The 27,714-nt window shown below is 46.0% G+C and overlaps 1 protein-coding gene across 1 annotated transcript in view; it reads left to right on the forward strand.

Moving 5' to 3' along the window:
* USP22 (ubiquitin specific peptidase 22) overlaps nucleotides 1-27,714 on the forward strand; it is a 42,041-nt gene that overhangs the window by 3,433 nt on the left and 10,894 nt on the right. The window contains exons 2-8 of the mRNA XM_032178987.2: nucleotides 10,485-10,617; nucleotides 16,810-16,923; nucleotides 18,808-18,909; nucleotides 19,888-20,057; nucleotides 22,106-22,253; nucleotides 25,062-25,167; nucleotides 26,737-26,895. Of these exons, the coding sequence (XP_032034878.1) occupies nucleotides 10,485-10,617; nucleotides 16,810-16,923; nucleotides 18,808-18,909; nucleotides 19,888-20,057; nucleotides 22,106-22,253; nucleotides 25,062-25,167; nucleotides 26,737-26,895 (932 nt within the window). The remainder of the gene's footprint in view (nucleotides 1-10,484; nucleotides 10,618-16,809; nucleotides 16,924-18,807; nucleotides 18,910-19,887; nucleotides 20,058-22,105; nucleotides 22,254-25,061; nucleotides 25,168-26,736; nucleotides 26,896-27,714) is intronic.

Raw genomic sequence — 27,714 nt, forward strand, 5'->3', positions numbered from 1 at the left:
TGATTCTTCTTTTAATAGGCAGAAAATGACAAAAACATGACCAGACTTGATAAATTTCTGTCCAAAAGAAGCTTGAATTGCAGTAAAACTCTGTTTTTTTGAGATGGAGTTTTCACTCTTTTTGCCCAGGCTGGAGGGCAATGGCGCGATCTCGGCTCACCGCAGCCTCCCCCTCCAGGGTTTAAGTGATTCTCCCAAGTAGCTGGGATTACAGGCATGCGCCACCATGCCTGGCTAATTTTGAATTTTTCGTAGAGATGGGGTTTCTCTATGTTGGTCAGATTGGTCTCGAACTCCCGACCTCAGGTGATCCGCCCACCTTGGCCTCCCAAAGTGCTGGGATTACAGGCATGAGCCACCACGCTTGGCCTGAATTGCAGTAAAACTCTTGTATTGCTGACTATAAAAATATTTGTGCCGAGCGTGGTGGCTCAGCCCGTAATCCCAGCACTTTGGGAGGCTGAGGCGGGCGGATCACAAGGTCAGGAGATCGAGACCATCCTGGCTAACACGGTGAAACCCCGTCCTTACTAAAAATACACAAAATTAGCTGGGCATGGTGGCACACACCTGTAATCCCAGCTACTTGGGAGAATCACTTAAACCCTGGAGGGGGAGGCTGCGGTGAGCCGAGATCTCACCATTGCCCTCCAGTCTGGGCAAAAAGAGCAAAAACTCCATCTCAAAAAACAGTTTTACTGCAATTCAAGCTGCTTTCGTGAGGCCGGGGCAGGAGAATCGCTTGAACCAGGGAGGCGGAGGTTGCAGTGAGCCAAGATTGCACCACTGCACTCCAGCCTGGGCGACAGAGCGAGACTGTCTCAAAAAAACAAAAAAAAGAAAAAAACCATTTCCATGATTTAGGCCTGGCATGACCACAGTGGCGTCTCCTTTGTGTTTTTGGTGTGTGTTAAATATAACAAATTTCTTACCATTTCAGGGTTTGTCTGTAAAGATAGGAACTGGCAGGAAGTGATTATGATTTAACATTCTACATTATATTTTGAATATAGACACTTAGGAGAACAGGTAATGTTTTTAAAACCATTTCTCTCTTTGAATCTAAAATTTTATGGCACTGTGTCCTCAAAACACTTTTTAAAATTTTTTTATTTTTTATTTTTTTATTTTTGGAGACAGGGTCTGTCACTCAGGCTGGAGTGCAGTGGTATGATCATGGCTCACTGCAGCCTCGAGTTCCTGGGCTCCAGTGATCCTCCTGCCTCAGCCTCCCAAGTAGCTGGGACTACAGGCATGCACCACCACACCTGGCTAATTTTTGTATTTTTGGTAGTGATGAGTTTTGCCGTGTTGCCCAGGCTGGTCTTGAACTTCTGAGCTAAGTGATCCTCTCTCCTTGGCCTCCCAAAGTGCTGGCATTACAGGCATGAGCCATCTCTCCCAGCCATCCAACAATGCCTCAGTTCGTCTTTACTGGCTCAGCCAGGTGCTGGGATGGTGGTGAGCACATTGTAGAGAGCTCTCATTACTTGTTTTTATTTTAATAGTCTAGCTCATTTTCCTGATATGTGGTATTGTATTTATTTATTTATTAAAAAAAAAATAAAAGACTGGGTCTCCCTATGTTGCCCACGCTGGTCTTGAACTCCTGGCCTTAGGAGATTCATCTTGGCCTCCCACAGTGCTGGGATGATAATGTGCTATTTTAAAAGTATACTTTAAAACTTTGTTTCTTTGACTAATTTACTTTTTACTTTATAGTGAACTGGATCTTTCAAATCATCACAACAAAACGTTACACCATTTATACTAAGTGGGGTCTAAGTAAAAGGTCTAAAATGTAAACATTTTTCTGTTTAAGGTTTTAATTTTGAGATCATTGTAGATTGACATACTGGTGTAAGAAAATAGAGTAATCCTGTGTATCTTTCCTCAGTCGCCTAAGGGTAACTTCTTGCAGAAATGGAGTACAATTACCAACAGGATATTGACATTGATACAGTCTGTCTTTAATATAATCCACCATCTCATTCAGATTTCCCCGCTTTTACTTCTACTCATTTGTGTTTGTGTATTTAGTTCATGAACTACACTGCATACTTTATTCAGAACTCATTGGTTTTTATTTAATGTCCTTATTCTGTCTCAGAATCCCACATTACTTTGAGTCTTCACGTCCTCTTGGGGTCTTCTAGACAGTGACAGTTTCTCAGGCTGTCCTGTTTGGTGACCTTGAGAGTTTTGAGGAGTCCCGGTCATGTGGTTTGTAGAATGTCCCTCAGTTTTGGTTTTCTGATGTTCTTCTCATGATTCAGCTGTGGTTATGAGTTTTGGGAAGGAAGACCACGGAGATGAAGTGCCCTTCTCATTCCTGTATATTAAGGATGATGCTGTCAAGATGTCTTGGGTTTCTGGGCTTGACTGAATGGCTGAGGTCATGTTTGCCATGTTTCTCCACTGCTGAGTGACTCTTTCCCTCCTTTATGTACCATTTATTTTGGAAGGGAGTCACTCTGCATAGGTACTCTACCGGGGTGGGGAGTTCTGTTCCTCCTCCTTGAGGACGGAGTAGCTACTTAAATTATTTGGAACGTTTATGTATGGAAGATTTGCTGATCCTCACTCGTGTATTTATTCACTTGTGTATATCAACATGGATTTGTGGATATTGAATGTATGCTTTGGGTTATCATCCAGTGCTGTGTGGTTTGTTGTGTTGCCCCCATCATCTGGCTGTATCCACTGGAAGCTCTTTCAGCTGGCTCTGGTGTCCCTTTCACATAGCCACATTATTTTTTGTTTGTTGTTTTTGAGCACTTCTTTACTTTCTGGAACTATACGATGTTCTGGGATCATCTTATGTGTTTTCTGCCCCAGCCTTAGACTCCAGCATTTTCCAAGGATCCCTAGTTCCTTTTTTGGGAGAATGGAATTAGAAACCAAGATCTGGGCACTGGTGTGCTCATTATTACTGGGATATCCTGGCTTCTTGGCCCCCTCAAGGGATAGAGCTGGGAAACAGGTGTGTATATACAAATGTGTGCATATACACTTCTGTAATTATTTTGATATATATCCATCAGCATCCATATTAAGCTCTACATGAGTTCATGTTTGTATCTCCAACTCTAATCCATTTCTATAGGGATTATTCTAGCTTTCCTCTCCAGTTTATCTGTAACTTCTCTGTCCAGCAGAGAAAATGCTGGCTCCCACTATTGACAGTCTATTTACTTACCTGTTCTGTTTTGGTATACATGAATAGAGGTTTCAGAATTGTTGTCCTGTACTCCCTTGGGAAATGACTTGACCCCCTTAGAGTACAGTGCTCAGTTACAGTTCCTTTTGCTTTTAGTCTTACACTCTCCCCTCATTTCCAGATTACTTAGGTACTTCCCTCCCCACCTCTCTTGGCGGAGTTGTGTCCTATATGTGTAATACAATCAGTTTCTTCTGCCTCAGCCTGCATTCCATAGGGCCCCATCAATTATTTTTAAAATCGCATACATTAAGGTTTGCTCTTTGTGCTTTTTAAAGCTCAGTGGATTTTGACAGAGGCATCCACAACTACAGTACTGTACAGAACAGTTGCACTGCCCCCAAGAAATCCCTGTGCTTCATCTGCTAACTCCACAACCACTGATCTCTTCTCCATCTCGGAGGTTTTTCCCTTTCCAGAATGTCATATCATTGGGTTCATACAGCCTGTAGCCTTTTCATACTGGCTTTTGTCTAGCAATATCCATTGTATCCATTGAGTGGATTGAAAGTTCATTCCTTGTTTTGTTTTTTTTTTTTGAGACGGAGTCTTGCTCTGTAGCCCAGGCTGGAGTGCAGTGGTGCGATCTCGGCTCACTGCAAGCTCCGCCTCCCGGGTTTCACGCCATTCTCTTGCCTCAGCCTCCCGAGTAGCTGGGACTACAGGAGCCCGCCACCACGCCTGGCTAATTTTTTTTGTATTTTTAGTAGAGAGTGGGTTTCACTGTGTTAGCCAGGATGGGCTCAATCTCCTGACCTTGTGATCTGCCTGCCTCAGCCTCCCAAAGTGCTGGGATTACAGGCGTGAGCCACCGCGCCCAGCCGAAAGTTCGTTCCTTTTTATCTTTTAATGGTATTTATCATGTGGCTATACTGGTAAGTCGTTTAAGTTTCTTAATCTGTAGGTTCTCTCTTCATTCCTTTCTTACAGTTTTTTGCTTCTACTTTATCTGTTGAAAAACTTGGGCCTTTTGACTTGTTGACCTTCCTATAGCCTGGATTTTGCTGTTTGCATACTCAACAGTGCAAGTTCAAAGTGTTTTTTTTTTTTTTTTTTTTTTTTTGGTCCTATTTCTTACAAATTGGTAGCAGGGTCTCCTATCAAGGCTTTTCCTGTATTTAGCACACAGACTTGATCACCTCAGTATCAAGCGGCTGGAAGCTTAGATAGGAAGTAAACTCAGTCTTCAAGGATTAAAATTTCCATGTTACTATTTTCAGACTAAGGTTGACTGTGGGTAACTGTAACCACAGCAAGCGGAACTGTAGGTAAGGGAGGACTGCTGTGATATTTTATATTTCATACATAATTTCCTCCTGGTTTTGGTACTTGGGATACACTTTTTAGGAAGGCCTGGCAAGTAAGTCTCCTGACCTGTCCAAGGACATCACCGGCAACTGCTGGGTCCCAGCCTTGAAATGAGGTCAGTCTGAGGTCTTGCCTTTGCTGAATGAAATTACCCCTTCTGTAAATTGAAAGGTCCGGAGTCGCTGTACCCTTAGATTGATTTTGGCTCCGAGATTGAGGGGCCTGAGTCTAGACGCTGAGGTTTTTGAGGTCGGAGAACTTAATTTGAGAAGATTATCTAATTTTGGCAAACCTTTAGCTTTTTAGTGCCATATTTTTTTTTCATATAAAGGATAGAATATTTAGGCCAGGCACGGTGGCTCATGCCTGTAATCCCAGCACTTTGGGAGGCCGAGGTGGGCGGATCACTTGAGGTCAGTAGTTGAAGACCATCCTGGCCAACATGGTGAAATCTCGTCTCTACTAAAATAGAAAAAATTAGCCAAGCATGGTGGCACGTGCCTGTAGTCCCTGATACTCGGGAGGCTGAGGCAGGGGAACCACTTGAACCCGGGAGGCAGAGGTTGCAGTTAGCCGAGATTACGCCACTGCACTCCAGCCTGGTGACAGAGCAAGACTCCATTTCAAAAAAAAAAAAAAAAAAATTATACCTGTCCCTTCACTTATGTCAGTGTTTGAGTCTTTGAAAAAGTCACCGAAGAGAATGCACAAGAGTTAAACTTACCTTCTTAAGATGCTCAGGTTTTAGACCAGTAGGAAGTCGTGGGTAATGTGTGAAAAGTGCACTAGCTCTTAAGGTGGTGTGTCATGTTTGCACACTTTTAAAAGCTGGACTCAAAATTCAGTGTACTGTTGAGTCATCCCATAGGGTAAGTCTGGTTGACTGCAAGGGCTCTGCCCCTCTTGCTCCTCCGCATCCTTCTTGGGGTGGGAGGTAGTGTGAGTAAGGAGATAAGAGAACAGGATATTTAGAGGAATATTCTTAATATTGGGACTGAATTTAATGAATTTGGCAGGGTGTTTCTGCACTGCATAAGATCAACAACGATTAAATAATTGATCCCTCTTCTAATTCCTGTCACATATAAATCCTAGTTATGTTTCAGGATTTACTTGCAGTCTACTGAATCTACTTGAATTAATTTATAGGAGAAAGGGATTTAATTCAGAAATCATTGCAAGGGCTATGGAGTAGTAGATTCTAGGTTGAATTTCTAGGAAAACCCTCCAGCCTGGGGAATCCTGCCTCTGCAGGAGCCACCACACCAGGAAGTGGTGTTCTGGGCTGCTTAAACAGTGCCACCCCTCCAGGGTCCATGTCAGCCTGTGGATGCCCCCACTGGGCCTCTCAGCTTACTCAAACCCCATCGTCTGCAAATGTGTCCCAAGATATGTTTGGAACATGAGCTGCAAGGGTTCCTGGGGAATGCATTTACAACATTTTGGTTTTTTTTTTTTTTTTTTTGAGACAGGGTCTGGTTCTGTTGCTCAGGCTAGAGGGCAGTGATCTTGGCTCACTGCAGCCTTCACCTCCTGGGCTCAAACCATCCTGAGTAACTGAGACTACAGGTGTGCGCCACCATGCCCAGCTAATTTTTGCATTTTTTGTAGAGATGAGGTTTCACCATTTGGCCCAGGCTGGTCTTGAACTCCTGGCCTCAAGCTGTCCTCCCACCTCGGCCTCCCAAAGTGCTGCATTCCTGGCGTGAGCCAACATGCCTGGCTGTGTTTTCTACTTTACAGTGCTGTGAAAGGAGATAGAATAAAAATGAATGTGAACCCCATGTGAGTGACCTGGGCCTGCTGTAACAAACCACCACAAACCAGGTAACTTAGAACAATAGAAATTTCATCTCAAATTCTGAGACTGGACGTCCAAAATAAAGTGTTTGCAGGGTAGCCACTCCAGAGGCTATTCCTGGCCTCCTCCAGACACTGGAAGACATGTGCTACCTTACTCCTGTGTCTGCCACTGTTACATTTAAATCTGATACAGTGTTATCAGTGGACGTGCTGTTCCACAGTGTAGATTGGGGAAAAATAATAATACAGTGTTGGCATTTTTTTTTTTTTTTTTTTTGAGACGGAGTCTTGCTCTGTTGCCCAGGTTGGAGTGCAGTGGCGCGATCTCGGCTCACTGCAAGCTCTGCCTCCCAGGTTCACGCCATTCTCCTGCCTCAGCCTCTCCGAGTAGCTGGGACTACAGGCGCCCGCCACTACGCCCGGCTAATTTTTTTGTATTTTTAGTAGAGACGGGATTTCACCGTGGTCTTGATCTCCTGACCTCGTGATCCGCCCGCCTCGGCCTCCCAAAGTGCTGGGATTACAAGCGTGAGCCACTGCGCCCGGCCCAGGCATTGTTTAACAACAGGATGCATTCTGAGAAATGCATTGTTAGGCGATTTTGTCTTTGTGCGAGCATCATAGAGTGACTTAACACAAAGCTAGATGGTACAGCCTACTGCACACCCAAGCTGTGTGATGGAGCCTGTTGCTCCTAGGCAGGAAACCTGTACAGCATGTACTGTATTGAACACTGTAGGCAGTTGAAACACGATTGTAAGCTTTTGTGTATCTATAGCTAAACATAGAGAAGGTTACAGTAAAAATACGATACTATAATCTTCCGGGACCGCCATTGTACATGCAGCCTGTCATTCACTGAAACATTGCTGTGTGGTGCGTGACTATACCAGACATAAGATTGAGGTTTTATCAATATGTCAGAGACAGCTGTTTTCTGTATTTAGCGCCAGTTGTCTTGTTGGTTGGCTGCTTGAATAATGTTGGAGAAGCTGTCTCTTAGCTGTGTTGGCTCCATAAGGCCTGTAAAATGTGTCTTCCCTGGTGATTGGTAAACCCGTGCAGGGGAGCATCCTAGGTTGTGTAGTAGAGAGAGACTATAATGGAGTGTGTAGCACAGCAGGAGCTTGTTGTGTTTAGTTGTTTTGTTCAGTATTATGTTTCTGAGATTCATCCACGCTGCTGAGTATATCATAAGTTCCTTTTCATTGCTGTGTACTTTACTGAATTAACTGTAGTATAATTTATTCTTTTTACTAGTCATGAACATTTCTATTTTCAGCGCTAGGGTGTTGCAAGTAATAATGCTACAAAAGTCCTTGTACGTGTTTTGGTTGCATATAAACCTATGAATTGAATGGTTAGGCTGTAGGGTACATATGTTCAATTTAATAGTTGTCTTCTATCCATTTATTTGGAAAATAAGAAACCTACAACAAATAGCAAGAATGCTAAAATGAATATTGTATACGTTTATATGGATTAATCAATTGTTAGCTTCTTGCTAACTGGTTTTATGTCTGTACCTTTTTCTGAATCATCTGAAGGCTGATTGTAGACATGATAGTTTACCTGCTAAGAACTGAGACAGTCTCCTACATAAGCACAATACAGTTATCACACTCAGAGTTTAAATTTTCAAATAGTACTATCTAACATATATTGTCCAACTTTAAATACCTGAATTGTTCCAATAATATCCTTTATGCCTTTAAAAATTGGCATATAGGATTCAATCCAAGATCATGGATTGCATTTTATTTCATGTGTCTTTAGATTTGGTTCATCTAGAAATTCCTAGCCTATTTTTCTTTCATTACATTAATGTTTTTGAAGAGCTCAGGTCAGTCATTTTGCCGAAGTCCTTCAATTTGGACATACCTCCCTACTTCTCAGGAGCAGGTTCCAGATGGGTCGTGTTGGTCTGCGCATGCCACAGGCGCTGCCATGTTGTCCTCTGCACTTGCCTGCTCCGTGGTAGGGATAAGTTTGGTTAGGGTGGCGTTGGCCGGAGTTCTCGTTGTAGAGGTAATCTTTTCCCGTTTAATTGACTGAAGTAGTCTCTAGAGTGATACTCTGAAACTGTAGATATCTATTGCCTCAATACACAAGTACACATGTGTGCATGCATACATACATACATACATACACAAGCGACCTGAGTTCCACCTGTGTGGGTTCAACCAACCACAAATCAAAGATAATTGGGGGGAAAAAGGGATAGGTGCATCAGTACTGAACATGTACAGACTTTTTCTCATGTCATTATTCCTGAAACGATATACTATAACCACTGTTTGCATAGCATCTACTTTGTATTAGGTATTGTAAGTAATCTAGAGATGATTGAAAGTTTATGGGAGGATGTGCATAGGTTATTTGCAAGTACATTTTGTATCAGGGACTTGAGTATCCATGGAGTTTGGTACCTGAGGGGATCCTGGAATCAATTCCTAGATACCGAGGGACAATTGTATATGTAATTTAATATATTTTTTTAATCCAGGTGAAATTCACATAATAACAACCGTTTTAGAGGAATCATTCAGCAACCTTTCGTGGTTTACACTGCTGTGCAGTCACTGCCTTACCTCTATCAAATTTGAAAATGTTTTCATCTGTTCCTTGTTCTCCCTTTCCCCAGCCCCTGGCAACGTCCCATCTGAGTTGTGTTGGTGGATGTACCTATCCTGAGTATTTCATATAAATAGACTCATAGGATACGTGATCCTTTGTTTCTGGCTTCCTTCACTTAGCATGATATTTTCAAGGCTAGTCTGCATTGTAGCATGTGTCAGTACTTTACTCCTTTCTGTGGTGGAGTAATTAATATTCCATTGTGTATATGCTACAGTTTGTTCGTCCACTCATCTGTTGATGAATATATGGAGATTTTCTACTATTTTGACAGTTGTGAATGACACAATATTTTTTTACCCAGTGGTTCTAGCATCTACTGATGATTCTTGCCTGAATCAGTTATTACTATGATAAGCATAAAATAAAGATCTTGTATTTTTGTCTTTTTATGATATTTATTAGATGGAATTCTCCTGCAAAGAAGACTTTGTGTTTGTATACTACTAATTTCTTTTTTAAAAAATCAGATGGGTACATAGTAGGTGTATATGTTTATCAGTCTGGACTTACGGATTCTTTTAAAACTCAGTATAAATAATTCCTCTTATTCATTTCTGTGCTCGAATTGTGCAAATATTGCCAGTGGCAGCTGTCCCTGTTCACACGTCTCATTAGTATTGTGAGTCAATGGCACTCCTGGGTGGTTGGGGGTTTAAGGGTTGTTTAGCACTGTGCTCATCATTGCCGTGATTAACATTTCAGGTTTGTGAGGTCTGTTTCTTCGTAATGCCCTGCTCCTTTTTCTTTCTTCTGTACATTGCTTTGATTCATGTCTCCCTCCCTTTTCCTTTCTTAATTTTTTTTTTTTTTGAGACGGAGTCTCGCTCTATCACACAGGCTGGAGTGCAGTGGCGTGATCTCGGCTCACTGCAAGCTCCGCCTCCCGGGTTCACGCCATTCTCCTGCCTCAGCCTCTCTGAGTAGCTGGGACTACAGGCGCCCGCCACCACGCCCGGCTAATTTTTTTGTATTTTTAGTAGAGACGGGGTTTCACCGTGATCTCGATCTCCTGACCTCGTGATCCACCCGCCTCGGCCTCCCAAAGTGCTGGGATTACAAGCGTGAGCCACCGCACCCGGCCTCCCTCCCTTTTTCTTATTGCTTCTAAATTTGCTGTGGTCCTGGAACCTGGATTCACAAACCTGAAATGACGTCCAGGTTCAGGGTGACTAGGTATGAGTTGCTGGCCTGCAGTGGGGATGGGAGCTGGGCTTGGGGTGCCCATCAGGATCAGGAGGAGGAGGTGGGGGAACATCCCCGTAGCTTACAGGGTTTTGGCAGTTGAAGTTGTGGGCTGAGTTTTCCTATGGGGAGCTAGTTTTCAACTGAATGAAGTCCTGTTTCGGGGAATTGAAAGGATTAAACTGATTCTCTAGAGTGGTAAGCCTTGGAGATGGAATTCCCTGTCCTTTCCTCCAGTAGCTGTCTTGGGGGGATGCTTTACTTGACTGTTTCCTCTGAGCACCCCTGTCCTATCACACAGCGCTCACTCCTCCTCTTCTCTGAATTTCAGGCCAAGTCCTGTATCTGCCATGTCTGTGGTGTCCACCTCAACAGGCTGCATTCCTGCCTCTACTGTGTCTTCTTCGGCTGTTTCACAAAGAAGCATATTCACGAGCATGCGAAGTCGAAGCGGCACAACCTGGGTGAGGCGAGCTTCTGGGATGGGGGGATAGTTGTGGCCCCCAAATTGCTACTCTTTGATTTTTTGATTTGCAGTTCCACTCTTCCAAAAGTCCACTTTGTCGTTTGTCTCAAGTAATGTGTGCCCCTCACTGGTGACACTTGGCAAGGGAAGTGAAAGGGACAAGCCGAGCTCAGCTGAATCGCGCCCTCAGTTTGCCTTAGCATCAGACGGTTCTGGGTGAATGGCCTGCTGTCTTATGTCCAGCTGACTTCCTATGAAAAGTTACACTGTCCCTGCTAATGAAACATCAGACCCTTTGAAACACATAGTTAGGAATCGCCTTAGGCAAACATCTATAAAGAAAGAGCTCCATGCAATATGAGGTCACTGAGGTTGGTGTGGGGTTGGGTGTGCATAGGTGATTTTATGGCCTTCAGCAATGGGTTTCATTGTTTCCAGTCATACAGTTCTTGAAAAGCTCCCTTAGCACTGTGTGTGGCCTCAAGATTAATTTACCTTTCACAGCCTTACAAAATCAGACTCATTCTACATTCTCGAAGTTACATAAAACTCAGTTTTGCTTTTGGCTTTTTCTTTTTTTTGAGATGGAGTCTCGCGCTGTCACCCAGGGTGGAGTGTGGTGGTGTGATCTTGGCTCACTGCAACCTCTGCCTCCTGGGTTCAAGCAATTCTCCTGCCTCAGCCTCCTGTGTAACAAATTACAGGTGCCTGCTACCACGCCCGGCTAATTTTTGTATTTTTTTTTTTTTTTTGAGACGGAGTCTCGCTCTGTCACCCAGGCTGGGGTGCAGTGGCGCGATCTCGGCTTACAGCAAGCTCCGCCTCCTGGGTTCACGCCATTCTCCTGCCTCAGCCTCTCCGAGTAGCTGGGACTACAGGCGCCTGCCACTACGCCCGGCTAATTTTTTTGTATTTTTAGTAGAAACGGGGTTTCACCGTGGTCTTGATCTCCTGACCTCGTGATCCGCCCGCCTCGGCCTCCCAAAGTGCTGGGATTACAAGCGTGAGCCACCGCGCCCGGCTAATTTTTGTATTTTTAGTAGAGATGGGGTTTCACTATGTTGGCCAGATTGGTCTCAAAACTCATGACCTCACATGATCCTCCTGCCTTGGCCTCCCACAGTGCTGGGATTACAGGCATGAGCCACCGCACCCGGCCCTGTTAACCATTTTGAAGTCTACAACTTGGTGACATTTAGCACATTTACAATGTTGTGTGTCCTCCACCTCTCTAGTTCAAAACTTTTTTGCACTGCAGAGCAATGCGCTGTTAACTGATGACTGCCTGTTGCTCTCTCTCCTGTCCCTTGGTGCCTCGAATCTACTTTCTGTCTCTGTGGGTTCTCCTTTCCTGGATATTTCATATGTGTGGAATCATACAACATGTGGCCCTTCGTGTCTGGCTTCTTTCTGCAAGCAGGCATTTGTGATTCATCTGAGTTGCATCATGGATTAGTATTTCATTCCTTTGTATGGCTCAGTCATGTTCCATTGTGTATGTAGACAACATTCTTCATCCTTTCATCTGCTGATGGACGTTTGGGTTGTTCCCACCGTCTTGGCGCTTAAGAATAGTGCCACTGTGGACATCATGTGTAATTCTAGGGGGACATGTTTTCATTTCTCTTGGATGTATACCTAGAAGTGAGCTGGCAGGGTCATCAGGTCACTCTGCTTAACTTATGTGAAACACCATCTTTTTTTTGTGGCTGCACCATTTTAATTCTCACCAGTGATGGACAAGCTTTCCAGTTTGTTCACATCCTTGCCAACACTTCTTTTATTTTTTAATACCCATCATAGTGAGTGTGAAATGGTATCTCATTGTGGCTTTGATTTTCATTTTCTTAATGACCAGTGATGTTGAACATTTGTTCATGTGCTTGTTGGGCCATTTGTATATGTTTGGAGAAATATCAGTTCACGTCCATTGCTTTTTAAAAATTGGGTTGTTTGGTTTTTGTTGTTCTTTATATGTCCACATGCACAGTATACAGTGTGTGCGTGTGTTGGGGGGGTGTGTGTATTCTGGATACTGGACTCTGAGCAGATGTATGATTTGCAAATGTTTTCTCCCATTTTGTAGGTTCTTTTTAGTTTCTTGATAGTGTCCTTTGAAGCACAGGATCAGATGTTTTTAATTCTGATGAAGTCTCGTTTCTTTTTTCTTTTCGAGACACTATCTCCCTCTGTCACCCATGCTGGAGTGCAGTGGCACAATCACAGCTCACTACAGCCTCAACCTCAGAAGCTGAAGTGATCCTCCCAACCTCAGCCTCCTCAGTGACTGGGACCATAGGTACATGCCACCACACTTGGCTGATTTTTTGTATTTTGTGTAGAGATGGGATTTCACCATGTTTCCAAGGCTTATCTTGAACTCTGGGCTCAAGTGATCCTCCCATCTCTGCCTCCCACAGTGCTGGGATTCCAGGTGTGAGCCGCTGCCGCCCAGCCTAGTTTTATTTTTTCTTTTGTTGCTGATGGTTTTGGTGTCAGACCTAAGAATCCCTTACCAAATTCGAGGTCATGAAGACTTGTCCTTATGTTTTCTTCTACAAGTTTTATACTTTTGGTTCTCATATTTAGGTCTGTGATCCATTCGAGTTAATTTTTGTATACAGTATGAGGTAAGGATTTGTAGGTGAATATTCAGTTGTCCCAGCAGCATTTGTTAAAGAGATACTCTGTCCCTTCAAATGGTCCTGATGCCTTGTGGATGTCAGTTGGTTTTATGCAGTGGGAGCGTTGCAGCGTGAAGGTGTCTTAAAGAAGGTCTAAATCTAGAAGGATTTACATAGGCACTGGAATGGTGATCCATCTTCCCAGGCTAGAGTTTTTGTTGTCAGCTACACGTGTGGGCTGTTTTTCACGGGATGTCTCAGCCTTACTGTAAATTCTCTTTTTTTTTTGAGACAGAGTCTCGCTCTGTCGCCCAGGCTGGAGTGCAGTGGTGCAATCTCAGCTCACTGCAAGCTCCGCCTCCCGGGTTCACGCCATTCTCCTGTCTCAGCCTCCCGAGTAGCTGGGACTACAGGCGCCCGCCACCACGCCTGGCTAATTTTTTTGTATTTTTAGTAGAGACGAGGTTTCACCGTGGTCTCGATCTCCTGACCTCATGATCCGCCCGCCTCGGCCTCCCAAAGTGCTGGGATTACAGGTGTGAGCCACCACACCCGGCCATCTTACTGTAAATTCTCATCACCCTTATTGGAAACTTGTCTCTGTCAGGATTTCTCTGTGACATCCATGTGCTGGGGCTGTACTGCTGATGAACAGGAAGTGGCAAAGGGTTGATGGCTGAGCTCTCCAACAGCTCCCACCAGATTTTAACATCGTTGTTGGCATTTTGTGAATTTTTTGAGTAGGGCAGAAGGTAACCCTGGGAATCTTAAACTGCTATTTTGAGTTTCAACAGATCTGCTTTGGAAGACTTCAAAGATCTACCACAATCTAAGTCATAGTAGCTTAAGACATGAAATAGAATAAAACTGATGTTCCAAGACTTCCCTGTTTATCCGGGGATACACTTAAGTTATATACTAACCTAATCATCACACAGCTCTGGGAAGCACTAGTACTGTTGCTTTCAGCATCTTACCGCAGGGGAAACTGAGGCTCAGAGCGTGGAGTAATTGATGAAAGGTGCACAGTTGGCAGGTAGCAGAGTGAGGGCTGGTGCCAGTTACTCTCAATCCATGCTCTTTCCTCTGTGCTTCGTTGCCTCCCAGGTGTCTGACATCGCGTGGATTTAAGCCCCACTCTCCCAATTTTTTTTTTTTTTTTTTTTTTTTTTTTGAGACAGTCTGGCAGTCTCGCACAGGCTGGAGTGCAGTGGTGCAATCTTGGCTCACTGCAGCCTCTGCCTTCCGGACTCAAGCCATCCTTCCACCTAAGCCTCTTGAGTAGCTGGGACCGTAGACACGCACCACCACACCCGGCTAATTTTCGTAGAGATGGGGGTTCACCATGTTGCCTAGGCTGGTCCTAGAACTCCTGAGCTCAAGTGATCCACTCACCTCAGCTTCCCAAAGTGCTGGGATTACAGGTGTGAGCCACCATGCCGGGTTTCTCTTCCAGTTTTTTAAAAAATATTTTAACTTTTATTTTAGTTTCAACGGTACATGTGCAGGTTTGTTATATAAACCTATGATTCAGGGGTTTGGTATACAGTTTATTCCCTCACCTGGGTATGTACTGTAGTACCTGACAATTTTTTTTGTTTGTTTTTCCTGATCCTCTCCCTTCTCCCACTCTCCACCCTCAAGTAGGCCCCAGTGTCTGTTGTTCTCCTCATGTGTCCATGTGTTCTAATCGTTTAGCTCCCACTTATAAGTGAGAACATGTGGTATTTGGTTTTTCTGTTCCTATGTTAGTTTTCTAAGGATAATGGCCTCCAGCTCCATCCATGTTCCTGCAAACGACATGATCTCATTTCATTTTATGTGTACATGGTATCCCATGGTATATATGTACATTTTCTTAATCCAGTCCACCATTGGTGAGCATTTAGGTTGATCTCATGTCTTTGCTATTGTGAATAGTGCTGTGATGAACCAACACGCATGCATGTGTCTTTATGGTAGAGCCATTTACCTTCTTTTGGGTAGGTAATCCTGGTTTTTTTTTGAGACGGAGTCTTGCTGTGTTGCCCAGGCTGGAGTGCAGTGGTGAGATCTCAGCTCATTGCAAGCCCCACCTGCCAGGTTCACGCCATTCTCCTGCTTCAACCTCCTGAGTAGCTGGGACTACAGGTGCCTGCCACCACGCCCGGCTAATTTTTTTGTACTTTTAGTAGAGACAGGGTTTCACCATGTTAACCAGGATGGTCTCAATCTCCTGACCTCGTGATCCGCCCGCCTCAGCCTCCCAAAGTGCTGGGATTACAGGCGTGAGCCACCACACCTGGTCAACCCCGGTTGTTTATAAATTGTTGAATGGAGAGAGTACCTTTTTTCAGGCACTCAGAGGACTTTATCTTACTTACTTTTATGATAAAATAATTAAGAGCCCAAGCTATTAGTCCTATTTTATTTTATTTGTTTTTGACTTTTTTACAAATTATTATTTTTAACAAAGAAAGCAAAAGTGGATCTTATTTCCATAAAATAAAGGTTTATGTTGACAATTAAAAACTGGACATGCACACAATTAGAAAGTTCAAACGACACGAAAATGTGTACTTCTCCCCAAAGGAAACGACTGTGAACAGTTTCATGTGACTGTTTTTAGAAAACTGAAATTTATACATACATATGTATCTCTTCTTATTTGTAAAAAGAATATACTAGTATTCCTATAATTTTTTTTATTTTTATTTTTATTTTTTGAGACAGAGTCTCTGTTGCCCAGGCTGGAGTGCAGTGGCAAGATCTTGGCACACTGCAACCTCCCCTTCCCAGGTTTCAGCTATTCTCATGCCTCAGCCCCCTGAATAGCTGGGGTTACAGGCGTGTGCCACCATGCCTGGCTAATTTTTTGTACTTCAGTAGAGATGGGGTTTCACCATGTTGACCAGGCTGGTCTTGAACTCCTGGCCTCAAATGATCTGCCCACGTCGGCTTCCCAAGTGCTGGGGTAACAGGCGTGAGTCACAGCTCCCGGCCTATTAGTCCCATTTTATAGAAGATGCAGTTGAGAAATTGTGGTAGAAGACCCACCTTCAGGTAGCTCTGGGTCAAGATGTCAATCAAGGTCATCCGATGAGAAGAGGTATGAGTCCTTAAGGTAAGAGTAGCAGATGCCACCAACCACAAAAGTCACAGCAAGTTGCTGTCACATTCTTTATGGTGATGGTGTCAGGAATTCTAGATGGAGGGAAGCCTAGTCACTCCATGTCAGGTGGCCAGGACTGAAAATATCCAATGCAGTTGTACCACTTTTAAATACCACGCATTCAGAGAAGGTGGCAGAGGTCCTGATCCTGGAGTATTGGCTGCTTTGAAAAGACGTATGGGTCGCCTTTGTTGTTTAGACACCTCAGCCCTAGGCATGAGCTGCCAAACACAGTGCATGCCCCTCACCTGCTCAGGATAGGAGACCCCGCTGGACTGGCTTCCCTGCTTGTGCATAGGAAGATGCTGTGAATAGTCAGTATCTACAGAACCTCACTGTGTTTAACTCTGCCCTGCAGCCTTCCCTTGTGGTTTTTAATTCAACTTGGTTTCTCCTCTCTCCTTTCTCTCCTCAGCCATTGATCTGATGTACGGAGGCATCTACTGTTTTCTGTGCCAGGACTACATCTATGACAAAGACATGGAAATGATTGCCAAGGAGGAGCAGCGAAAGGCTTGGAAAATGCAAGGTTTGGTTCCGCCTCAGTTTACCTGCTTGATCCTGCAGTTCCCTCATGTCCGTCAAGGACAGACCCAGTAGGAGAAAGAGAAGTACCTAGGTGGGAAGTGGGAAGAGGCCCCCCACCACCTTCCCCTAAGACTCACAGTGGAGTCAGCTGAAGCTCTGCATGGCAGGGGAGGTAGCTAGTGTCGAGGCATGCATAGCTGCCCGTGTGCTTGGGACCACTTCCAGGGTGTTCCCTTGCAGGTCCCCCATGGGCCTGCAGCTGGGTCAAGGGAACAACCCCAGCAGTACTTAAGATCTCCCAGGGCGCACCTGCAGATGTGGGGCTGAACGAGTGTGGCGAGGTCACACCTCTCGGGGACAGGTGACTCCATATCTGGACATCTCTGAGTGGTTTGCCCTCAGCTCTGCCGAATTCTAGCAGGCGATCTCTTTGCAGTAATGTTATATGTAAACATACCTGCTTCCTCCCAGGAGAGCAGACTATTTTCTGATCAAGTTGTGGTAGAATCTCTTTTAAAACTCTGGACTGTTTGGGTGATGTTAAATCCGTGTCAACAGTGTGCACCCACCAGATGGAAACTAGACTCACCAGATGGAAACTAGGAGAGTCTCCCAGCAGCCCCACTGCACAGTCAGATCCTTGCCGTCTTGTGAGCAGCCCTCATGGCTCTCGCACCAGTGTGGGTTTCACACTTGCCGTTGCCACCCTGTGGCCACACACTCTGGTTATTGGCTACACAGAGTGAGAGGAGCAAACATGCAGTCATTTAGTCATTTTCTTTATTATTTATTTCTTCTTGGCTTCCCTGAGGTTTGTTTTTTTTTTTTTGGTTTTTGATTCTGACAGATGCTTATAGTGGTTGACAGTGATAGTGACATAGTGACAGGTGTGGTTTGCCCCAGCTGACAGGTGAGCATCTGATCTCTCTAGTAGCAAAGCCATCACTGTATCACTGTTTGCAAAGGAAACATAGGAACCTGACACCTGTTTTACGTTCTTGCCTTGATTACTCTCCATTGAAAACACCCCAGTGTTTTGAGAAGGGAAGAATAGCAACAGGGGCTCTTTCAGTGAGCAGAATTATTTGTGTTTAACAAGTCTTCTCTGGAGAGCAATCTCTGACTTGTGTTCCCTGTTCTTTTCCCTCTCAGAAATTTAATAACATTTTGACTAAGTGTGGGTGTATTGTTTTGTGCAGAGCATTTAAAGCATGGGCCTAAGAAATGTATGTCCAGGATTAAAATGGAATTCTTCTAGAATCATTTTATAATTCTGTCTATCCAACATGCTGTGTCTTTTAAAGTATTTTAAAGTATTCAGAAATGTTGGTTGGCATGGAACAAGTACTTCTGAGTGCATAGGGTGTGCGTTGAATGGAATATGATGCCAATTAGCATTTGCCACCACTCTGAATATTTTGTGGCACACACGTTTTTAACTGTTGAATCTATTTTAGTTTGGTAACTCGACGCTGTGTTTATGCTATTTCAGTTTGCTGAAAAGTGCATGCTCTCTCCTTCAATTTCACTTGTTTGCGGGAGAATCCTTCATGTAAGTTCCCATTGGTGCTGATGCTCCCATCTCTGAAGACATTTGAAAAACAACTGTTTTTGGCATTGGCATTGGGGTAGTTTTGACTGGAGGTGCTGCCTTTCTTCTTGGAGGAAATGTAGCTCACATGCTCATATCCTCTGTGAGAAGCTCCTTTAAGTGTTGCGTGTAGCCCCTCTCAGCACAGTAGAGTTTGAGGAAGCCCTGGTGCTGTGGATGTTGCTCACTGAAATGCACCTTGACAGACAGCATAGCGCCACAGCTTTTATGTGTAAACACACTTGATGTGAAAATCTAGCTAATAGCACTTGGAACTGTCCTTCATCTGCTTAGGTGTTGGAGAGAAGTTTTCAACTTGGGAACCAACCAAACGGGAGCTTGAACTGCTGAAGCACAACCCAAAAAGGAGAAAGATCACCTCGAACTGCACCATAGGTGGGTGGAGCGCGTCGTCGCTCTCAGCTAGGTTTCTTTCCGGGGTTTAAAAGTAAATACAGAATTGCGGGTTTCTTAAGTCCACATGATTCTGTTGAAGCCCTGCATAACTGTCACTCATCAATGTGCTCAGCGACCAGCTCTTGAGCACCTGTTCTCTGCAGGGACCTGCAGTGGGCTTGGGGCACAGAGTGATGGGTAGCAACAGCCCTGCCCTCGCAGCCTTCAGCGTCTCTGTGGGTAAAGGGACTCAAGTTGATTTTGGCCAGGGTGAGGCTGGGCACAGTAATCTTCAGGGAGAGAAATGATGTGTGTAAGTGTAAGTGTTCGCTGAATTTTCTACAAATTGAGGGAATACCCTTTAGAACCTTTTTTTTTTCTTTTTTGAGACAGAGTCTTGCTCTGTTGCCCAGGCTGGAGCGCAGTTCACTGCAACCTCTGTCTCCTGGGCCCAAGTGATCCTTCCACCTCAGCCTCCCAAGTAGCTGGGCTTGCAGGTGCACACCACCATGCTTGGTTAATTTTTGTGTTTTGCGTAGAGACATTTCACCATGTTGCCCAGGCTGGTCTCGAACTCCTGGGCTCCAGTGATCCTCATGCCTTGGCTTCACAGAGTGCTGGGATTACAAGCATGAGCCCCTGCACCTGGCCCTAGAACATTTTTAAAAACCTGTTTTGTTTGTTCATTAGGCTCCACTCTGACCTGGCCTGTTGTCGTAGAAACTACATTTGTGTAATTCTGTCAAAGCATACAATGGCTGAAGTGGGAGGGGTCAATGGTGATGGACATTCTTCAATACCGCTCATGTAAAAGTGGCATAAAAACTAGCAAAATGCAATATCTCATCGCTTTCTGGCTTCTTGAATGAATGAATAAAAGAAAATTGAGTATGCAGAGGTAGAGGAAGCCGCTGGGATCCAGTGACACTTGTGGTTCAGCACACAGGTAACTCTTGCTCTCTGGTGATTTGTGTCCAGGTCTGCGCGGGCTGATCAACCTTGGGAACACGTGCTTCATGAACTGCATCGTGCAGGCCCTGACCCACACGCCACTTCTGCGGGACTTCTTCCTGTCTGACAGGCACCGCTGTGAGATGCAGAGCCCCAGCTCCTGTCTGGTCTGTGAGATGTCCTCACTGTTTCAGGAGGTGAGCACCATTGACTTCTGCAGGGGAGCATTTCTGTTACTTTATTTTCACCTTCAAAAAAAAAAAAATTTAAATAAGGTGGACTATGATAAAGGAAGATACATTTAGAACCTTTTGTAGTAAATGTTTAATATACATGTCTATTGTGGAAAACACAGTTTTCCAAAAAGGGAAGACCTGGCGTGATTTTTGGGGACACACTGCTGACTCAGAACAAGGAGGAGCCCTTTGAGAGGCTTGTGGCAGAGAGTTCCCTGGTGGGTGACATTTGTCTCTAAAGACGGGTGATTCTCCCCCTTCCTCTGCCTCCATGGTCTACCTTCCTGGCTCAGGAAGGCATGCATGTGCCACCCTCCTGTGTCCTCCTGGTATGCGAGTCTCCTCCACTGCCAGGCCTCTCTAAGCATGCCCCGTCAGAGCCTCTGTCCTCATGAGCTATGCGCTGCACGTTGGCTGTTCCTGTGGGCTGCACGTGTGGCGTTCCTGTCCACGTCTGTCCCTGGCATCAGAGCATGGCAGTGTTCAGGGCAAGGCATATCACGGCTGCCGCCTCATTCCCACTGGGTCCGTGACCTAGACATGCTTCTCAGAGCTGAAGCATGTCAGTTACCTCAACTAATAACCAGGCTGGTGCCTGTTCTTCAGGTGCCTTGCACAGGAGCCAGCCAACAGCCCTGGCCTGTTCCTGTTCGTAACCTCTGCGAGAGACGCAGCCACGCCAGCTCAGTCATGTATGTCTGGTCATTGGTCGCTTTTGTGGGACAGCCGCAGAGTTGAGCAGTTGGACAGAGGCTATCCAACCTGCAAAGCTGAAATTATTTACTGTCTGGGCCTTTCAAAAACAGATTGCCAGCCTCTGGTCGAGCCTAACCCATTTCCTCAAAGTACCTGAAATATGCCATAACTGCTGGGGGCACGGCCCAAATAGGAGAAAGGAGGGTGCAGCTGGGAAGTTGGTGGGTGGTCGTATCACTGACTTTAGTGATAAGCTCACTTGTGTTAGATTGTTTTTAGACTGAGGTTTGTTAAGGTGTAAATTACAGTCTCATCCACCTTCTAGCCTATAGATAGATGAGTTTTGATGAATGCATAGTTGGGTAACTGCTGCTACTCAAGATGAAGAACCGTCACCTCTCCAAACTCCCTCCTGTCCCCTCCGAAGTCAATCCCCAGTCCCCAGACCCTGGTAGCTGCCGATCTGTCTTCGGTCCCTTGAGTGTCCTTTACCAGCGCATCATACGGATGGATGCATGCAGGAAGTAGCCTATCTGAATCTGGCTGTCCCTACTTAACATAATACTGGGTGGATTCACCTGTGTCTTGCGTGCATCCATGATGTGTGCTTTCGATGTCTGAGTTGGGTTCCATTATATAGATGGGCTATGGTTTAGTTGTCTGTTTCCCAGTTCAGACACATTTGGGTGGTCTGTGGTTTTGGGTTTTTTTGATGAGAAATAAAACTGCCATGAATTCTGTGTTTGTACAGGCAAGACCTCTCTGTGGGTTCTGACCTGGTGAGGAAGCCGTGGGATGGAAGGTGTGCTGCTGGGTCTGGGTCCAGAGTTGAGCTGTTGGAGAGGACTGGCTGGCAAGCCCTCAGCTAATTGCCATTAGCCTCAGAGGCAGAGAGTCCTGGGGCTGAGGCTGGTGAATTCTGCATAATCACAGTGATGTGCTTCCCTTTGCAGAGGTGCTGGTGTCCATGGGCCTGAGTGGTTTGGCTAGTGCTTTGAGGAAACTAGTATTGGGCAAATCGAGTCACTTTTATTTGCATGTGATCTCATAGTAGCAAGTCATAATTCATTTTTTAGGCTTATATGTGGAAAACTAGACGGTGGAAAGGTAAAAATTCATATGAGGACTCGAAAAGTCCAGTGAGCCCAGATAAAAATAAGACTTTGCAAAAAGTAGAAAAGTAAAATTTAACCATTTGTGTCAAATGAGCCACAGCCAATGGTAGGCATCTGATAAAGGTTTTGATTGTCTGTACTCTGTGTTCAGAGTCTACATTTATTCCTGACGAGGTTTCCTTCCCCACCCTCTGGCAGTTTTACTCTGGACACCGGTCCCCTCACATCCCATATAAGTTGCTGCACCTGGTGTGGACCCACGCGAGGCACCTGGCAGGCTACGAGCAGCAGGACGCCCACGAGTTCCTCATCGCGGCCCTGGACGTGCTCCACCGACACTGCAAAGGTGGGCCCTGGGCTCTGCACCCTCCACCACGGCAGGATGTTTCCTTGAAGGGGAAGGAAGCAAAGCGAGTGTGTGCACTCATGCAAAAAGGGGCACAGGCGACACATTCCATTGTTTTGTAGCCCTTGTCGTCATTTGTTTCTGAGGTCACCATAACTGATGACCTCAGAGAGGCTCCTCCTAGTTTATTTTTAAGAGGCGAGGAAGTAGTTCCAGCAGTATGGCAGGTCCTCAGTGACCGATCACATTGAACAGCAAGCTCTTGGAGCTCTCTTGGGCCTGTGCTTTGAGGCCCCTGCGTGCCCTGGCATTTCTGGCACCCTGTGGGTTATCAGGCCTGAGGCTCCTGGACATCCTCCAAACACAACTTAATCACCCAACTGTCTCCTTTCCGTTGGGGACTCTCCAAAACGACTGATGGTTGCTCTGAAATAGCTGGGACACAGGATGAGCAAAGCTTCTCTTGGGGTCTTACTGGACCTGGGCCATCTCCCCCAACACAGTCCCACAGCCTGGCCCCAGGGTGGTACCCTCAGGATTTCTCAGAGATGTGTGGTGTTGGTAGTTGGCGGGGGCAACTCTTAGCACTGGAGGCGGGAGGCTGGGAATGAATGACTTGAACCAAGATTGGCTCCTCCCCACCCCTCATGGTGGAGATCCCAGTGTGAGGGACCTGCAGCTGAAGTCTATCCATACAGGCAGAGACACTGAAGGGTGATTCTCAGATGAGTGTGGGCTGGTCACTTGCAGGTCTTCCTAAAGGCCGTGCTGGCGTTTCTGATTCAGCAGGTCTGTGGGGGCCAGGGGCTTCTTCACTCTTAATCAGTTCCCAGCCGATGCTGATGCCGCTGGTTCAGATGCCACGCTCTGAGAACCCATGTGCACAGGTCACAGGGCACCTGGCTGCTTGTGAGTTTCCTGTGGCCTCTGGGCTGGCACAGCTAGTTGTAGCTGATATCCTACCAGTTAATTTTAACGTGGAGTCTTTTAGAGAACAGAGTCCTGTTCTGACGGTTCACCGAGTTGAACAGCCTGGTGGGCTGGCCTTCCCATCGCTTCTCATCTGTCTCAAGGCTGTGCACCCGGGCCCTAGGCGCTTACGCACAACCTATGGGTTCTGAGATCACAGCCCAGAAACAACCCACAGTTGAGCTAAAATGGCTGGTTTTGGTGAAATGTGACTTTGGGTTCTGTTTTCTTTTGGTACTTACTTTTTTTCCTCTGAAAAACTGCGTGATCCTTTTAATTCTTACCTAGAAATCAAATGAAAGTTACTTAGCTTAGGTAGAATTTCATGTCCTAGTATGATTTATAAGAGAGGAAAGAGCCACTGTGGAAGTCAACTACGCTGTTATCCCAAGCACCTAGTGAGAATAACGAAGACCCTTCTGTAAGCAGCAGAAAGATGTTCTGAAAATCACTTGTTCAAAAATGCATTGCTGTTAAAATGTTCACATGACAAAAATGTGACAAAACCTCTGACGTGCTTCTGACAGAATTCCCTTGGAAATGTCTGAAAAGAAATGAAAGGTTCTTCTGTTTAGAAACCTGGTTGCCAGAACTGTTCAGCGAGGTGGCCTGGCCACGTGCCCTTGGTTACGTGCAGTTGTTTGTCCTTGTGGCCTTCACAGCATCTTTCTGTTCATCTTTTTTTTGTTTTGTTTTCTTTTTGAGTCAGAGTCTCGCTCTGTCGCCAGGCTGGAGTGCAGTGGTGCAATCTCAGCTCACTGCAACCTCCGCCTGCTGTGTTCAAGTGATTCTTCTGCCTCAGCCTCCTGAGTAGCTGGGACTACAGGAACCTGCCACCACGCCTGGCTAATTCTTTGTATTTTTAGTAGAGACTGGGTTTCACTGTGTTAGCCAGGATGATCTCGATCTCCTAACCTCGTGATCCACCCGCCTTGGCTCCCAAAGTGCAGGGATTACAGGTGTGAGCCACCGCACCTGGGCATTCTGTTCATCATTCTTCACGTCTTCCTGTATGGATATTCTTGTCCTCTGAATTTTGTCCCATGAATTTGAGATCCCTCTGGGAAGCATTTTTCTCTCTAATCTTAAACCTTCTGCTCTCAGAAGACTCAGTGGCCCTTCTGTATTCCTCTGTCATGATTCACCATCTTTGAACTGTGATGTATATACAGGTGGCCTCGTGCCCTGTCCCCACTGTCCAGTGAAGTTATGTAGAATATGTATTCCACATACGAATTAAGTTCTGCTACTTAAGTTTCTTCTTCACAGATCTGCACACATGGATATGAATGAAGCGTGTATTGAATAGAGAGGGTGGGAGTGGCGCTTCCAGATGCAGCTGACTGGAAGACACGCTGTCCCCTGGGGGCTCCAGCTGATGAGGACAGCCTTTGTCCTGCGGTGTCACTTCCTGAATTCGGGGCACCATGATACCTACTCAGGGAGGGAGGTTGCTGGGGCTTCCCCGGGTGTACCTGGCTCACCATATGTTCAGCTGTCTTTCACTGGAACAATATTGATTCAGTCATTCTTTATATGATAATGGGAATCGATTATCCTGCTCAGTCACTGGGCATTAGGTGGGTTTTCTTGGCAAGACTGAAGCTGTGGGGCTTTTGTTAGGGATTGAGAAAAAGGAGCATTGAAAATCCAAGTGCTGTGATTTCTCGTCATATTAAAATAACGTGGAGACCCTCTGCTAAAATGAGGAGTGTCCTCACATGGCCTTTTAAAGCATTGGCCCTGGCTCCCCCAGGCCTCTGCAGGGTGAACTGCTCTTCCCTTAGAGACTCCCCATATTTGGGAGACACTAATCCCAGAGCCGTGGTCTGTCTCCAGGTGATGACAATGGGAAGAAGGCCAACAACCCCAACCACTGCAACTGCATCATAGACCAAATCTTCACGGGCGGGCTGCAGTCAGACGTCACCTGCCAAGTCTGCCAGTAAGTGAGAGGCTGCGTGCTCGGCAATGTCAAACCCTCTGGGGCTGTACTGACATCCTCCCAGTCTCTAGAGCTCCCGGTCTCCAGAGCTGTGTGTGCTCTGAGAGGTCTTTAAGGAGGCTACGAGAGAAATGATTAATAGACGCCTTGAGAGCAAAGGTTGTGGGGTGGGGGTGCTTCCTCTTGGGAAGGTCGTAGGGCAGGTGTCCCCTCAGGATGCGAGCCCTTCGTGTTGAGGTCTTGGCTGTTGTCCACAGCCAGCAGTGTGTTCTTAGAAGCTTCCCCCACCATTTCTCATCTTACAGTCCTTGACCAGGGACCAAGTGAAAGAGCCCTCTTCAAGAAGGCGTGGATCATGCATGGTGGATTGTTTTTATACGTGCTTCGAAGTGTTTCATTATTTTATGGTTTCTGGTTCCATTTTCTGATGTAGTGGCCCTAATTGTTCTCAGGTGTGGTCTCTGCTTAGAGCTTCAAGTATTGCATGCAGGGAGAATCCACTGCTTTTGTTAGGTCAGAGGGACGCTCTCACCCAACCTCAGCGCATGCTACTGGTTTTTTTTTTTTTTTTTTAAGACATGAGGTCTTGTGTATGTTGCCCAGGCTGGCCTTGAACCCATGGGCTCAAGCGATCCTCCCTCCTTAGCCTCCCAAGCAGCTGGGACTACAGGCGCGGGCCACTGTGCCTGGCTCTGTTCTTTACTCTAGTTGAAGTTTAAAAACCCTGGACATGATCCACTGAAATTATTTCAGAACCCGAAATGGATTGTCACTTCTAAACTACATAAGACCAGCAAATATCGGGAAAGGCCAGTGCCGTGTGTGTCACGGGGGCCGTTTTCTGTAAGGAGCGTAGACCGTTAGGGGCCTTGTCTCTGAGCATTAGAAACCGAGTTTGCTCTGCGCAATTTGGACCTCCTCGCTGTCCCTTAACTACTGAATTCCATTAGTAGGAGATTGTCTCAAGATTTAAATCCTGTATAAATATTTTTATATTTATACAATATAGAATTGTATAAATTTCCCAGAAATTTGCAGAGTAAATTTCCCAGTCTGCAAGTTTTCGTTTTTTATATTGTTAAATAAATTTCTAACAAAGAACTGGCCTTGTGAAATGCAGCATTGAATGTTCAGTGCAGGCTGTCGGGCCTGGCCTGGGCACGCTCTGTGAAGTGTGCAGGGGTCTCCAGTGTCGCCTAGGGTCACAGGCCCCAAGTTCTAGATGCAGCTGAGATAGACGTGTGGATTCAGAACCTCTGACAGGGCCCATGAGTTTATCCTCCTCCCAAGTCCCTCAGTGACTGTGATGGTCTCCAGACTGGGAAGTCCTTGCTTGAGGAGCACCCCTCACCTTCCGAGTTCACACACGCACCTCCCCAGGGCCACCTTGGGAGCCAGGACACGTTGGGTGTGAGCACTGCTGCTCTCGCTCCTGCCCCATCCCACCTGAGTGTCACTGTGACAAAGGGCACAGCGGGGAAGGGATGTGGGAACGGCCTCCACCCCGGGCTGCCTCTGGAGCTGGGTGCGTGTCAGTCCTCACAGCCATTGTTTTCCCTCTGCTTCCAGTGGAGTCTCCACCACCATCGACCCTTTCTGGGACATCAGCTTGGATCTCCCCGGCTCTTCCACCCCATTCTGGCCCCTGAGCCCAGGGAGCGAGGGCAACGTGGTAAACGGGGAAAGCCACGTGTCAGGAACCACCACGCTCACAGACTGCCTGCGACGGTGAGAGGCCTGCACCCACACGGCGGGGGCGTGTCTCCTGGCCAGAAGGCTGTGCTCCATCAGGACCAAAGCAGGGCTCTTTCACATGCCCAGGACAGAGCCTGGGCAAAGATGCAGCATGAGCCTGGATTGGCTGCAGTCTCTGGTGCTGGTTTGTCCTTTGTTTTGGCCAGATGACTCAATATTTCTGTCCCCCAGCTTCGCACAGTGCCAGGTGTTGGTGTCAGCAGCTGCTACTCCAACCTCCGCACGTTAATGAACCCAGAGCCAAACTGGATGCTCCCTTAGCCCTGGTACTAATCACCTACCCCAGAGTGTGAGCTGAGATGCACCTGGCCCTCTCCCCATGGTCCATGGCCTTCTCTGCACATGATTAAAACTTAGTTGTGATGTTCTGTACTCTTAGGGCCGTTTTTGAAATTGTGCATGTTCTGCTTCATTTGGGATAAGTAATAATATTTACAAAGTGATTTTTTTTTTTTTTGAGACAGAGGTGTGCTCTGTTGACCAGGCTGGAATGCAGTGGTGCGATTTCTGCTCACTGCAGCTTCTGCCTTTCAGGTTCAAGTGATTCTCCTGAGTAGCTGAGACTACAGGCATGCACCACCACGCCTGGCTAATTTTTGTATTTTTAGTAGAGCGGGGGTTTTACCATGTTGGCCAGGCTAGTCTCAAACTTGTGATCTCAGGTGATTCACCCACCTTGGCCTCCCAAAGTGCTCACAGGCATGAGCCACCACACCTGTGAGTGATTTTTTAAAACAAATGTATTTAAGTAGCTGTAGCATACAATTGTAAAGACAGGCAGAAAACCCTCCT

Source organism: Hylobates moloch, unplaced genomic scaffold, assembly GCF_009828535.3.
Source record: "Hylobates moloch isolate HMO894 unplaced genomic scaffold, HMol_V3 SCAFFOLD_15, whole genome shotgun sequence".
NCBI lineage: Eukaryota > Metazoa > Chordata > Mammalia > Primates > Hylobatidae > Hylobates > Hylobates moloch.